The sequence below is a fragment of the Phacochoerus africanus genome, chromosome 7 (assembly GCF_016906955.1).
Source record: "Phacochoerus africanus isolate WHEZ1 chromosome 7, ROS_Pafr_v1, whole genome shotgun sequence".
NCBI classification, from domain to species: domain Eukaryota; kingdom Metazoa; phylum Chordata; class Mammalia; order Artiodactyla; family Suidae; genus Phacochoerus; species Phacochoerus africanus.
Genome location: NC_062550.1, coordinates 33,436,139 through 33,451,602, shown reverse-complemented (window position 1 = coordinate 33,451,602; position 15,464 = coordinate 33,436,139). Strand labels below are relative to the sequence as shown.

The 15,464-nt window shown below is 37.8% G+C and overlaps 1 protein-coding gene across 2 annotated transcripts in view; it reads right to left on the bottom strand.

Moving 5' to 3' along the window:
* MSRB3 (methionine sulfoxide reductase B3) overlaps window positions 1–15,464 on the bottom strand; it is a 165,992-nt gene that overhangs the window by 128,933 nt on the left and 21,595 nt on the right. The window contains exon 2 of one of the 2 annotated variants that reach the window (XM_047787136.1): window positions 1,804–1,930. The exons of the other annotated variant lie outside the window; for it this stretch is intronic. Coding sequence (XP_047643092.1) covers window positions 1,804–1,879 — 76 coding nt within the window. The 5' untranslated portion in view covers window positions 1,880–1,930. The remainder of the gene's footprint in view (window positions 1–1,803; window positions 1,931–15,464) is intronic. 2 annotated transcript variants of the gene reach the window in all.

The window sequence follows — 15,464 nt, the reverse complement described above, 5'->3', positions numbered from 1 at the left end:
TGGCAGTGCAGGGGCATGGCAGGGTAGGGGAAAGGAAGGTGTTGGGAAAAGTGGTTGAGGATTCCATACATTAAGCTTCACTGGTTTCTCAAGTCACCACAAATAGACATAAAATCGATTTTTTTAAGGGCCACACCCATGGCATATGGAAGTTTCCCAGCCAGGGACTGAATCCTAGCCACAGCGGTAACCTACACCATAGCTGCGCAATGCCGGATCCTTTGACCCAGTGAGCTGGGCCAGGGATCGACCCCTCACCTCCATAGCAACCTGAGCCACTGCAGTTGGATTTGAACCCACTGTGCCACAGCAGGAACTACTAAAATTGATTTTAAAAACTGCATGTTTACTGTTCAAGTCCAGCTTCAAGACAAAAGCCTTATCCTCCCTTCTAATTAAGCTGCCAAAGCAACCCTCTCATAGAAATATCTGGAACCAGCATTGACCTTCCATCATACTAAGTCAATAATCCTTAAGAAATACAAAACAAGTCATGTTACACCCCCTTTATCCCTTTCCTCAAGATTTAACATTTTTTAAACATCATAGAAGGCACTCTATGATTTGGCTACCTTCCTTCCTTCCCTCTTCCACTTGCCCTCCTCACCCAAGCTAGCCATATTAAATAACCCGCACTTCTCTGAACACATCTTGCTCTTAGGCCTTCAAGTTTTACCCACACAACTTCATATAGTAGAAATGCCCTTCCCCTGCTTGGACATCTGGCTAACTCTTGCTCATAGTTTGAGATTCAGCTCAAGTACTATATTCTCCACGAGGTCCTCCTTAAACTTCAGAGACCCTCCCTCCTTACCAAAATCTCTTCTTTGAAGCAAAGAGCTAGGACCATCCTCTGATTCCCCTAACATCAAGGGCATTTTTAATCTATTTTTATCAATATATGTCCTCACATACCTCATCTCCACCTTGTGCTTGTTAAAAGAAATTGGCTTGATCTTGTTTATCATCGTATCCTCACTGCTTCACACAATACCTGGCACTCAGAATTAATATTTAATGAATATTTAACAAGTTAGAATTAAATTCTCTATACAATATAGTAATAGAGATGTGTGTACTAAAATAAAATATAAATAATATTGACAGTAATGTTCGCAGAAAATATATGGCCACTGTGATTTTTATAATAAAATTAAAATATTAAACATGATATCAGCACATAAAAAATTTTAGACTTTCATGTCTCACTTGTTTAAATGCTTAAAATCACATCTTTTAAAAGAATGGTGGTTCTAGTTTAGGAACCAGTTAACACATGCTATATTAGTTCTCTTTATTTGGTCATTGTTAAACAGAATATCTTTTCTTCATAAGCACAATCACTAACTTTATCATACTAAAGTTGCTCATTTTCATTTTTTCTTTCCTAAAGATAGGACCACATGTGGAATGAAAAGCATTTTCATTATCCTATAACAAGATGAATGTCCTTTTTTATGTGATTTGGGGCAGTTTCTTATCAAGACTGCCAGCCTCTTATGAACATTTTGATTTTCATATGTGTACTGTGCATTAAAGAACAAGAAGATATCATGAAATATTAGTGACAATTATATAATGAGCAAAGAAACTGGACAATGTTTCCAGGGGTTGTAAGGATTGTGGAAATGAATGTTATTCAAAGTAGAGTGGTGATTTATAACCAATTTCCGTCTTCAAATTAGGGCCCAAGTAAAAGAAAACGAAATTTAGCAAAGCATTATGGTGTATCATTTCCTGCAGCAGAAACACCCCCCACCCCAGACCAGTGCCCTCACTAAGTACAGTACAAGAAGCAGCAACCTGAGGGAAGCCCACAGGCTCGCAGGGCTACTGGCTGGCTCTTTGTCACCAAATGCAGCAGGTTGAATGCAGACATCACTGTGATATCTTCACCAACAAAACGAGAGGCAAAGAACAGGGGCAAGAGCTGAGTAGGAAAAAAAAAGAAAACAAAAACAAATTAAAACATCACAAATGTTAAACACATTCATTGCACAATTGATGGTTACGGTTTTATCTGGAACTGAACACACGCACGCAGTGCTAATAAATTTCAAATGCCTATTTTTCAGATGGTAAGCTTCCTTTCAACCCAAACTTATTTATATCTTATGAATAAAAATAAAATACACACTATACAATAGCAGTGTAATCTGTGAACACAGTTTGCAAGAGGTTGAGAAAAGAGACAAAGTTTAAAACAGTTGGAAGGAATTAGCATTTACTGGGTTTGTACCAAGTGACAAGAACTGTCTGGGACCAAATATACAGATATTATGTCATTTAATTCTTACAATAAACTGAGGAGATAGGTTTTATCTCCCTATCCATGTGTGAAGAAGCCAAATCTCAAAGGTCCAAGGACACAGAGCGAATAGCTAGTGAAAGAAGGGTTAGACAACCTTCTTCTATCTCACTATGAAGCTACGCTCTCTCCTCCCAACACGCGGCTTTCTTCCAGCAATTATTTGCACATCTCCCTCCCTGGAGAAGACTGCAACATATCGTAAGATGAAGAGATTTCTTTTATTAGAGTTTCACGTTTTAAAAAAATAAAGAGCCAAATAACCTAAGGACAACTAGGAGGCTTCGCTTTAGAAACAGTGATAAGTTTAAAGAAGGGATATCGGCTATGCATTTTCATTTGATCTTATTCCTTAGAATTTCTACATCAATCTGCAAACAACCCTCACATCCAAGCCTTAAAAAATGGTAAAAGTATTTTTTAAAGCTTTTGGAAATGAATCATGTGGAAGAATCTCAAAATTGTGTAAATGTTAAACTTTAAAGAAAAGTTCAGTTAGGATTTTTTTTTTAAGTTTTGGACAATCTTTCAGTTGGTAAAGATTAACCTCAAATGAAGGTGGAAAATACTAGGCTATTATTCACCTCCAATACTTTATTTAAAATTAGCCTTATAAGTGACCTTAACCACTAAATGTCCAAAAATGGATATAAAATTAATGTCTCATTCATTTCCTGACCCTCATCCCACTTGCCTCCCCCCAAATAAAAGTCTGTTCCTAGTCTCTTCTGACCTCCACAAAGAACAAACACATAATCAACAGTAATATATTTTACCAAATCACTCTGCAGTGTATCTGACAGAAATCTGCTTGTACTAACATGCCTAAACACTGACTTCTCTAAACTAAACTCACTACAAAACTAAAACATTTTTCTGTTACCAACTGGAGACAAAAGGGAGGAAGAGGGAAGGTAAGTATCATAATGCACAGCCTGAAAGAACCATTAAACATAAATAAACATGTCATTTTCACGAGTGACTGCAGAGCAGAGAAAAGAGAGCATTCCTTTGGAGCAGACTACTGACTAATAAAAGATCAAAGGTCTATACCTCACAACACTATAAATAAAAATGTATTTTTTTCCTTGTGACCTTCTCTATGAGGAATAAAGTGTGCACGGTAAATGCAATTACTTAGCAAAGCTGCAGCCTCATTGTGCTCCCGCAGCTGACCATAAAATGTCTTCCTATTCTGTTTCATCAACTGCTGTACCAGGCGGCCTGTGCGCCTACCAATGGCCACGGCCATCTGGCTTGTGTCAAAGCCAGCGCACAGGAAGAAAGGGAGTGATGTCACTCTGCAGGTCAGGCAAAGAACAAAGCTGCATTCTACAATTAAAAGCTGAGGGCCTCAAATTCCAGGGGCCCTCCAGCATGATAAGACAGCATGATTTAATGTTCCAACTGCAGTGCATTTATTTCTACCCAAATAGCCAGGGCTCCATCTAGTGGCAAATTAGTTTTGCCCAGTTTTCTTTAAATGCACTCAGCTACATTAGCACCAACAAAGTAGAGTAATAAAGTGACTTTTAGAGCATTTAGCCTTTTTATACTGAAGAATGCAAAAAGTATGATTTGTCACAGTGTTCTCCATTGCCAAATCTCACAAAGTATGCATTTCATAGGTTAGGATTTGACATACTCCTAATTATTTTAATGCTTGCAGAAAAAGCAGCTAATTTTGCAAAGTTGTTACATGCATAATGTAACATTTTATAACATTACTTACATGCTACCCTGAAAATACGCAGCTGAGATGGAAAGTGAAAAATTGTTCTAAAGAATGGACACATGCATCTGAATGCCTTGGTGAAATCAAACTCATAATATTATACTCTTACAAAAGGATCATAGTTAATATGATTCTAACATGTGACACTAGGAGCAACTCTTCTCTAGAACAGAAAAAGGAATAGTTTTATGTTGAAATGATTTAACGAATTCAATTTTTAACTTAACATTTTCCGCTTGGTTTATGGTTGCAGTAAATGAAATAAAATACTTTGACAAACTAATCTAAAATGCAAAATGCATATGGATGAAAGATAGGACATTCAATGGATGTGTGTAATCTAAGATCAGACTGCCTGGGTTTGAAACTTGCCCCTGCCCCTAAGGAGTTGTGTTACTTTGGCAAAGTTGCTTACCCTCTCATGGCCTCAGTTTCCTCAACTCTAAAGTAAGTTAGAAGCTCCTGTCATGGCACAGCGGAAATGAATCTGACTAGGAACCATGAGGTTGCGGGTTTGATCCCTGGCCTCACTCAGTGGGTTAAGGATCTGGCATTGCTGTGAGCTGCGGTGTAGGTCACAGACATGGCTTGGATCTGGCGTTGCTGTGGCTGTGGTGTAGGCCAGCAGCTGTACCTCTGATTAGACTCCTACCTAGCCTGGCAACCTCCATATGCTGCAGGTACGGCCCTAAAAATCAAAAAAAAAAAAAAGAAAGAAAGAAATTAATTAACTAAGTTCAACTAGTCAAAGGCACTTGGAACAACTCCTGGCACATAATATATGCTCCTAAACATTAGCTCTTCTTAAATGTGCAAACATTTGCTTTATTTTAAAATTATATTAGAAATTTCTAACAGTCTACTTACACCCAATCTACTTATACCTATTTAGAGTCGGCAGGTCATTCTCCAAACATAGAATCCCATTTAGGCCAGAAAATTTACAACTCTTGGATTGATTTCCATGGTAGGAAAAAGATATCCTAAGGATAACGGGTGATGAAACCCTTGCCATGTGGCAGGCACTATTCTGGGCACTTCCCATTCATTAGGCCTTTTAATCCTCAGAGGTACATGTTATCATTTTTCCATTTTTAGATGTAGAGACTGAGGCATAGGGACATTAAGTGACTGACCTAAGATTTTATGGTAATTTGTCTAAGATTTTATGGCTGGTAAGAAGCAGAGCCCTTAACTAATTGGACTGAATGACTTAACAGATTTCAATCCAAGCCAAGTTCCAGGGCCCACGCTCTTGACCACTACGTAACTGGCAATGAAAAGCCTGAGGTTATTACCAATCCACTAGAGATAATCTGATTCTATGCTCTCCTAATAGACAATGTGGCTGATAATAAATATTTAATAAGGATTTATTTAACTCAAGAAGATGATTTGATGATTCTCTCTCTTGACACTGACTGAAAAAAGTAGAGCATTAAGATGGAGTTCCTGCTGGGGGGGCAGCAGGTCAAGGATCCAGTGTTGCCACAACTGCGGCTGGGATTCAACCCTTGGCCCAGGAACTTCCATATAGCATGGGTGCAGACAAAATAAAAAAAGAGAGGGTTTTAAGAAAGTAAAAAGTCTGAGTTTAGATTTAATCTTTCTGTTCCATCACATGCAACTTCACTTTCCCTTTCACCTTCAATTTTTTTCTGTAAACTCCTTGGATACATTTTTAGGATATATATCCTAAAGATCCCTAGGATTGAGTCTACTGGAATCTACAAAAGCTTCAATATGATACTAATTTTGAAGGTCAAAGAAATGAATAGCTACTCCCTGCAAGGCCCCCTCAAAAAAATTTAAGTTTCAATCAGGCAGCTTTTTTCCCATTGAGCCCCCTGAGCTGCCAGGATGAGGACCCAAGCCAGAAACAATCCCTAGTCCAAAAAGAGGCAAAGTAAGCCTATGCTTCTGAGTGGTGAAAATCTTCGAGAAAAGAATTAGCATTAAACACCCTGAAGAAATCAGCACTGAGCAAAGACCACCTAGAAAATCTATAGTTCCCCAAGTTTATCCTCAGCTTCCTCACTTTTGTATTGCTTTTGACTCAAATAACTGCACAAATAACAGTTATAGATAACCCATGTGATACTTTTTAAAATGCCAGACACAATTTACACATCTTTCTAATCTCCCAGAATATCTAGTACATCACTTTGAAATTACTTGGTGTTAAAAAGCACACATTGAACAATACTTAATGAGCAGTATCACACTATGTGTTGAGCATAGAATTAAATTACATAATTGTCCAGAGTTCCTGTCGTGACTCAGTGGAAGCGAATCTGACTAGGAACCATGAGATTGCAGGTTTGATCCCTGGCCTCACTCGGTGGGTTAAGGATCTGGCGTTACCGTGAGCTGTGGTGTAGGTCACAGATGTGGCTCGGATCTGGCATTGCTGTGGCTGTGGTGCAGGCCGGCAGTTGCAGCTCTGATTAGACCCTTAGTCTGGGAATCTCCATATGCCATGGGTGCGGCTCTAAAACAAAAACAAAAACAAAACAAAACTACGCAATTGTCTATAACATTCTGCTTAAAACTTTTTAATGATTTCCCCATTGCATACTGCTGGGGTTCCCAAACAATGTTCTGAGAAATAGGCAATAACCCTTCAAACAAATCTAGCAGTGGAAATGCTACCCAATATAGAGTTTGAAAAGCTTTAATGTACCTGTTTAACTTTGTCTCAAGCGTTGCCTCTCAGATGGTTTTGATCTTATAAAACCCCTTTCTTTCCAATCACCATCCCACAGAACACATTCTGGTAAATACTCTGGATAATGTCCAAATTCCTAAACAAGGCATTTAAAATTCTACACCAAGCTGCTACCTAATTCTTCAGCCTTTTCTCTTGCCATATCTCCACATCCCACCCCATCCAACGCTCCTGCCATCCTGATGTACTCATAATTTCCCCCAAATAGGTCTGCTGTTCCCTACTTGCACCTCCACATCTTTCTTCTTTTCCGTATCCTTACTCTCCTTTCACCACTCTCAACTCCCACCATTCCTAACTTCTCCTACTTGGGTCCCAGTGAGGCACTAAGCAGCCCCTCTCACACCCCCATAACAATTTTCAGGATACTGATTTGCTTACATCTCTGTCTCCCTCTTCTTGATCATAAACCTCTTAAGCACTGAGATAAGTGTCTTTTTCATCATTGTATCCCAGTACCTGGCACCTAACAACCATTCAGTTATTGAGTGAAAGAATGACTATGTAAAGAACTGATTCTACAGAATTGATTGTTCTGCATCACCATTTCCCACCCTGCTATCTCTGCCATCTCAACTGTTGAAAGTAAGAATCTAAATTAAAACCAGTTGTTCCTTCATAGAACTTAGCAGTTTCTGTGAAGAGGTAGGAAGTGGAAAGTGCAGCCCGACCTGAGATGCAAAAACAATTCAAACTCCCTGTTTTGGTCAAAAATTTTCACTTCCCCATCTTTTTTTACCCCTAGAATTCTGACATCCAAAATTTTGACTAAAGTTAGTTTGTTAGTTTTTTGGTTTGGGTTTATTTTTATTTCCCTTTACTTTTTTCCCCCTTGCAGTTAAACAGTAAACTGCCAGAGAGAGATGATATAAACAGGGAAGCAGGGAACTCACAAAGTTGATAATTAGCTCCAGAATAAATGAGCTGATTGCGCTAGTGGATTTAAAGCATCAAACCTAAAGGTCAAATCCTTTTCCTATAAATGCCAAAAGAATGTCTGCATCAGTGGATCTTCACAAGCTAGTAAAATGTCCCCTGAAAACTGCAAGGGCCAACAGAGAGTTGACAAATTTGAATTTTGTTAAATAAAGACAAAATAAAAACAAAAAGCCACAAACCGGAGTTCCCGTCCTGGCGCAGTGGTTAACAAATCCGACTAGGAACCATGAGGTTGCGGGTTTGGTCCCTGCCCTTGCTCAGTGGGTTAACGATCCGGCGTTGCCGTGAGCTGCGGTGTAGGTTGCAGACGCGGCTCAGATCCCGCGTTGCTGTGGCTCTGGCGTAGGCCGGTGGCTGCAGCTCCGATTAGACCCCTAGCCTGGGAACCTCCATATGCCGCGGGAGCGGCCCAAGAAATAGCAACAACAACAGCAACAACAACAACAACAACAAAAAAAGACAAAAAAAAAGCCACAAACCCTAATCCCATCATAATATCAGAAAAGAAAGATTATGTTAACACCAAGAACTAGGAAAGCAATCTCAAGAAAGAGAACATTTTTTTGAACAGAATATATCTAAGTTTTGTGGAAAAAATTTCATTGTTGCTATTGTTCTCATTTCATTATGAAAAGAAGAAACTTCGTTATGGACCAGCATTTGGAAACCACTAATCTAAATGCCTATGAAAAAATTCTATGAAAATATTGTTCTTATGAGCACACTGCCTGGCACCCAGATTATGCTCAACTAATGTTTGCTGAATGAACTGATCATTTAATTATTTACTTCTTAATATCAATAGGCTAATGTTTTAATTATCTAGAATAGGCATCCCTTTTGTTAAGCAGAGATCTTACTGCACTTGTTGTAAGAAACAATAAGAGTTACCTTTGTGGCTCAGTGGGTTAAGAACCTGACATAGCGTCCATGATGATGTGGATTCAATCCCTGGCCTCGCTCAGTGGGTTCAGGATCCAGTGTTGGCTGCAAGCTGAGGCTTATATCACAGATGTGGCTCAGATTTGATATTGCCATGGCAGTGGTGTAGGCCTGCAGCTGCAGCTCCAACTCGACCCCTAGCCCAAGAACTTCCATATGCTGAAGGTATGACCTTAAAAAGGGAAAAAAAAGTGTTACCTCTAAATGGTTTGGAAGATTGAGGATTCTGAATATCCAGGATTCTATTGTTTCTTTTCTTTCCATAATTCTCTTTTTTCTTCCTTCCTTCCTTTCTTTCTTTCATAGTTATTTTAAAAATAACTATATTATCTCAAACAAATATACTTATCTTTTTACAGCTGCACCTAGAGCATATGGAAGTTTCCAGGCTAGGGGTCGAATCTGAGCTGCAGCTATTGGCCTATACCACAGCCAGGGCAACACAGGATCTGAGCTGCATCTGCAACCTACACCATAGCTTGTAGCAATGCTGGATCCTTAATGCACTGAGCAAAGCCAGGGGTTGAACCCCCATCCTCACACTATTTCGGGTTCTTAACCTGCTGAGCCACAACAGGAACTTCTATCCATATATATATATATATATATATATATATATATATATATATATTATATGTATATATAAATTATACATATACTTGTATATATATTATATAAGTTATGTATATATATATATATATAAAATGGAAGAATCTCAATATCTGGCTTAACAAAAAGCAGCTGGATTCTCATTTCTGGATTCAATCTGTTGTGATATGTTGTTTTGTTTAAGTATATATATGAATGAAATCTCGCCTCACTCAGATAAGTAGATGGAAAAGGGAGGAATAAACTTTTTCAGGTAATTGTAAATATTCTTCTTTGTTATTACCCCAAAACTCAACAATGGAAGCCTGAAACTACATATTGTCAATTAACTTTTCATACTATTACATTAAAATTCATTGGTCTATCTTGCATTTTGAATGGTTTTTTAACCTTGCATGATTTTGTAACATTATGCACTGTTTGTTTAGAAAATACTGGTTCATTCAGTTGTGCAGATCTTTCATTTGCTGACACGTTTTACTATCAATATCAAAAATCATATTCATTTATATTACCACTGATTTCACCAGGTAAGTATTTAATGTTGAGAAGCTGTCAAGTTCATAGCAGTAGATACAAGTTTTCGGAAATTTGATTTTTTATCTTGAAAGCTTGAATTTCATCTTTCACAACAAATACAGTCCATTGTCTCCCTTCAAGTGACAGCATCACTTTGCTCATTTTTGAGAAAATGCTTGCCAAGTATCCAAGTTTAAATAACCATAGTTGGAGTTCCCGTCGTGGCACAGTGGTTAACGAATCTGACTAAGAACGATGAGGTTGCAGGTTCGATCCCTGGACTTGCTCAGTGGGTTAATGATCCGGTGTTGCCATGAGCTGTGGTGTAGGTCGCAGATGTGGCTCGGATCCTGCGTTGCTATGGCTCTGGTGTAGGCCAGTGGCTACAGCTCCGATTCGACCCCTAGCCTGGGAACCTCCGTACGCCATGGGAGCGGCCCAAGAAACAGCAAAAAGACAAAAAAAAAAAAAATTAAAAATAACCATAGTTGTCTGTTGGTTGTTCTGTCACGTGAAATGGTGTTTCAAACAATCACACGAGTGCTCTTCCTAGAAACAACCACTGCACTTTGGTAGGTGGAAGCACTTTATAAAAGTGTATTTCTTGTTTCTTCACACAGAATATTAAAAAGATATCCATTTAACTAAGATCTGGATTTAGTAAAATTAATATAAATTTTACTACTTCATCAAGGACATTCTTAAGTGAAATGGTCTTTCCCCCCGTGTGGATATTAGTGAAGAATAGAATGACTACTAATACAGTTTATTGCCACTGCCTTGCTTCATAATAAGATAGCAGCAGCTTCACTTGCTTTTGCTCTGCAACATCAACGCAAATGTCAACACAGCGAAAAAAGGAAAACAATGTCTTAAGCATTCGTATGAAAATAGATTTGCCTTTGTGAATCTCGTGAAAGACTCTCAGACTCCAGGGGTATTTAGTCCAACACTTTGAGAACTGCTGGTCTGGCACCATGGTTGGCACAATAAATGTTTAATAACTATTTCCTGAATAGGTGAACAATGAACAGAGGAATACATTTATAATGTATCCATGTTGTTTAGCAAACAACAAATGGTTAGAAAATAATATCACTAGTCTTTACATTTCTTACTCTTTCTAGAGGCAATTAGTATATTTCCTACTTCATTTAGACTGCACAAATGCAAAATTTTGAATTATTTTATCAAAGTGAGAAGGATAGTTATGGCAGATTTCTGAAAGTTAACAATGAGAATGCTACAACACAATTTTCTCAGCACCACTCTTTGAAAATCACAAAACTATGTGATTGGATCACCTTGCTGTACAGTAGAAAATTGTCAGAACACTGTAAACCAGCTATGACGGAAAAAATAAAAATCATTAAAAAAAAAAAAAAGAAAATCACAAAACTATACATCCTGCTAAGGGATAAGAAAACAAATTGTGAATTGGTTATATCTCCAGAAAAGGAAACTTAATTTATTGATAAATGCCCACAACATTCACTGAACCCACACTCTGTATATTCACATACTGCTAGTAGAATAACCAAGGAATCAGAACTTTTGGAAATGCTTGAGAATAAGAGAATTGTATCATTAAATAAGTTTAGAACTAAAAAAAATACAGGCGAAGACCTGGGGTTTTGAACATAAAGTGATCACCCAACAAAGGTAAAATATTAGTTGAAAGGTGTGTCATAAGTAATTTGTTTAAAACGGTCTTTAGATGCTAAAGTTTGAGGATAAGGATTTTAAGAAAACAACTAGGATTATATTTAGAGCTATCTCTTTAATAATGTCACCTTTCTTCACTTGTTTTCTGAAATGTTTTCTTGAGTGGGAGAGAAAATGGTAGAGGTAGAACTAGCACCAGGAATGTGCAGCTTGGACCATCTGTTCCTCAGTCAATAATCATCATCTGTGTATGACTATGCGAGGATGGTGCTCATGAAATATCACCCATCATGTGTATCTCAGTGGAAAAAAAATTGGAGAAACAATGAACTGATCCAAATCTCTTATTCTGTCAATAGCCAAACAAAGATAAAGAAACCTATGGAAAGTCAGACAGCTATTTGGAGAAAACATTAGGCTAAAATTCCTTTTGTCTACATGTTAACAGCATCTACATTTTCTTTATTATTCAGTTCACGTAAAAAGTAAGATAAGGACATAAAAAATCGTACCTAATATTGACAATACAAGCTTAACACTGTATCCATTAAGAAGGTACACCAACAGTATAATTAAAATAGAATATAGACATAAGTGCATATTCTTCTGATGTTAATTATAACTCTATTAAATGCTATCTTTTTTTAGGATTCCTGTTTTGCAAAGCATCTAGTCAAATACATACAGAAATTAATTTATTCTCACATTAATATATTAAAACTTCTGCCACTAATATAGAACATAAATCTCTCTTTCTTCTAAAATACACATTGAGAGAGTTCCTGTTGTGGCTCAGTGGTAACGAACCCAAAGAGGATCCATGAGGACGTGGATTCAAATCCTGGTCTAGCTCAGTGTTAAGTATCTGGTGTTGCCACGAGCTGTGATGTAGTGATGTAGGTCGCAGACACAGCTCAGATCCTACATTGCTGTGGCTGTGGCGTAGGCTGGCAGCTACAAGTCCAATTTGAGCCCTAGCCTAGGAACTTCCATATGCCACAGGTGCAGCCCTAAAAAGACACAAAATATAAAATAAAATAAAATAAAATAATAAAATACACATTGCTTTCACAATCCATAGCATCTACATTGCACATGTGTTTCATCTAAAAAGTTTTCCTTAATATTTAAAAAGTGCCAACAAGAAAGCAAAACCCACATAAACAAATCAGTTTTTAGTACAATTAAAAAATGCCTTCAGAATGTTTCAGTCTTTTCAACTGTTTCATTTGGGTGTGTTTAAACAACACAGTCTTGCTTTCCTGGTATTTGAGTAGAAATTTAACCTTCTCAGTGGCTAGTTAGGTTTCATTTGACAAGTTTTACCTGAGCTTTGGAAGTCCTGTCTGTAAGTCTGGGGTTTATAACAGCTTTCTGGCAAGACTGTTACTAGAAGAGCACTTCTAACTTAATACTATGATTCCTTCCTTAAGTAACATTTCCTGTTGATTATTTGTTCCCAGCGAAACTCACAGAACTGAAGCTCAATGCCTCTGAGTGACATATTATACAGCAGATTTTTCCCACTGAAAACTTTCTTCACTTGACTTTTCTATGACACCACACAGTATTATTTTCTTCCTCCCTTTCCAGAAATTGCTTCACTCTATCTTGGGATATTTCCTTCTGATTTCCGAAGTGTTGTTATGCTTCAGAGATACCCCTTCGGTGCTCTCTGTATTTCTCACTGCTTAATCTCTTACAGATCTTGCCTATTCTAACAACTTCAACCGTCTTTTCTTGATAGATAACTGTAAAGATATCTCCAACACTGAAACAACTGTAAAGATATCTCCAACACTGAAACAATCTCTAATGCTCTATCTTCTAATATCTATTAGATAATAATAATATCAACTTGCATTTGCATGGTATGTTCTAATTTACAAGCCACTTTTATATACATTGTGAAATGGCCTTATATAGCTTATAAGAATCTTTAGTCCCATGTCATATGGTTATTCAAATATTTTGCAAGTATGCATTTTATTATGATGATATTATTACTAATAATCATTTTTGAGCTCCTGCACCAGGTGACTAAATACATACGTATCTAATATCACTTACTCCTCACAGCAACCCTGAGATAGGCATTCCCATATGTGGTAGTCTTTAGTGTTATCCATTCTTGGCTCTCCATTTTTCAGGGACTTGGTAAAAATGCACTTCCTGGCCCCCTAGGCTTGGGTGAGACTGTGTCATTAGTTGTGGGCAATAAGTTGTAAAGAGAAATGATAATGTGTGCCATGTCTAAGACAAAGCACTTAACTGTTAGTATGAGGTTCTCCAAAACTTTCTCTCTCCAACAGAGATGAGCAATGTTCTATAATTAGATGATGGCTGCTCCACGATCCTAGAGTAGGGGACATGGAGCAGAGTTCCCATCTGACAGACAATGAACATGCAGTGCAAGCAAGAAATAAACCTTCAGTAGTTTAAGCCATTGGGATTTAGGGATTATGTGTTCCAACAGAAACTAAGGTTCAGAGAATAACTTGCTTGAGGTCATATGGCCAGTACTGGAGCCAGAATTTGAACTGGAGCCTACTTTATTCTCTTCTACTACATTAAAAAAATTCTCAAGGGCAGGGACTCTTATGCCCCAGATTGGTGTCCTTGTTTGGGAAAGCAACAGGGTCTGGAAGGATGAGAAGTCCAATGCCAAAGACAATGAGACCACCTTAAAAAGCCCAGGGTCTTTCATTAGCCATCCCTTCTATTCCTAAATATTCCAAAGAGATTCTTACCATAGTCAGAAGATATGGCTGTTCTCTCACATTCGGACATTAAGTCTAGGAGAGAGCTATTTCATCCTGGATCACCCAGAGCTAAAGAATTAGTCCCAACTCTTCAAGAACTAAAGGTTTCACTCAGCTGCAAAGCTGACTGAGTAGCTGCTGGTCACCATAAAATGACTAAATATGAAGATATCATTTTCTAAAGTGACTGAAAGCTCCCCAGGCACTAACCAGGTCACCTTCAGCTTCACCTACTAATCTAAAAAGTCACTGCCCAGATGCAGATCTTAGAAATATAGGGCCCTGATTTTTTTTGTTGTTGTTTATGACAGCTTTACTTGTAATAGTAAGAAACTGGAAACAATCCAGACATCCTTCAATAAGTGATTGAATAAACAAATGGTTATATCCATACTGTGAAGTATTACCTAGCAATAAAAAGGAATGAACTATTGATACAGGCAACAATCTGAATAAATCTCTTATTAGAGAATTATTCTGAGTGAAAAAGCCAATGTCAAAACTTTATATACTATGTGATTCCACTTATGTAACACTCTTAAAGTAACAAAATTAAGAAATGAGGAACATATTAGCAGTTGTTAGGGGTTAGACGGGAAATGGAGTGTGGAAGGTGTGTGTGACTACATAAGGGCAATATCCTTGAGGAGATGCAAATGTTCCTATCGTTGATGTCAGTATCATGGATGTGATATTGTACAGATTTACAATATGTTACCATTAGGATAATCAACATAGTATACATGAGATCTCTCTGCAGTATTTCTCACAACTGCACGTGAACTTACAATTATGTCAAATAAAAAAAGTTTAATTAAAAATTGACCTAAATGGGAGTTGCTGCTGTGGCTCAGTGGGTTAAGGACCCAACACTGTTTCTGTGAGGATGTGGGTTCTATCTCTGGCCTTGCTCAGTGGGCTAAGGATCTGGTGTTGCAACTAGCTGTGGGGTAGGTCCCAGATGTGGCTCAGATCTGGTGTTTGACCCCTAGCCCAGGAACTTCCATATGCTGCAGGTGTGGCCGTGAAAAAAAAACCACATTATGTATATATGCTTCCATTTATGGAAAATTAAACATATCTATTTGTACGTATAATAAGTGGTCTGGATACATGCACGGTAATTGTCCTTCAGTGTGGAGTTTCAAAGATTTTTGCTATTTTCTTCTTTGAAATTTTAAACTGTTATGTAGGGAGTTCCCATGGTGACGCAGTGGAAATGAATCAGACTAGGAACCTTGAGGTTGCGGGTTTGAT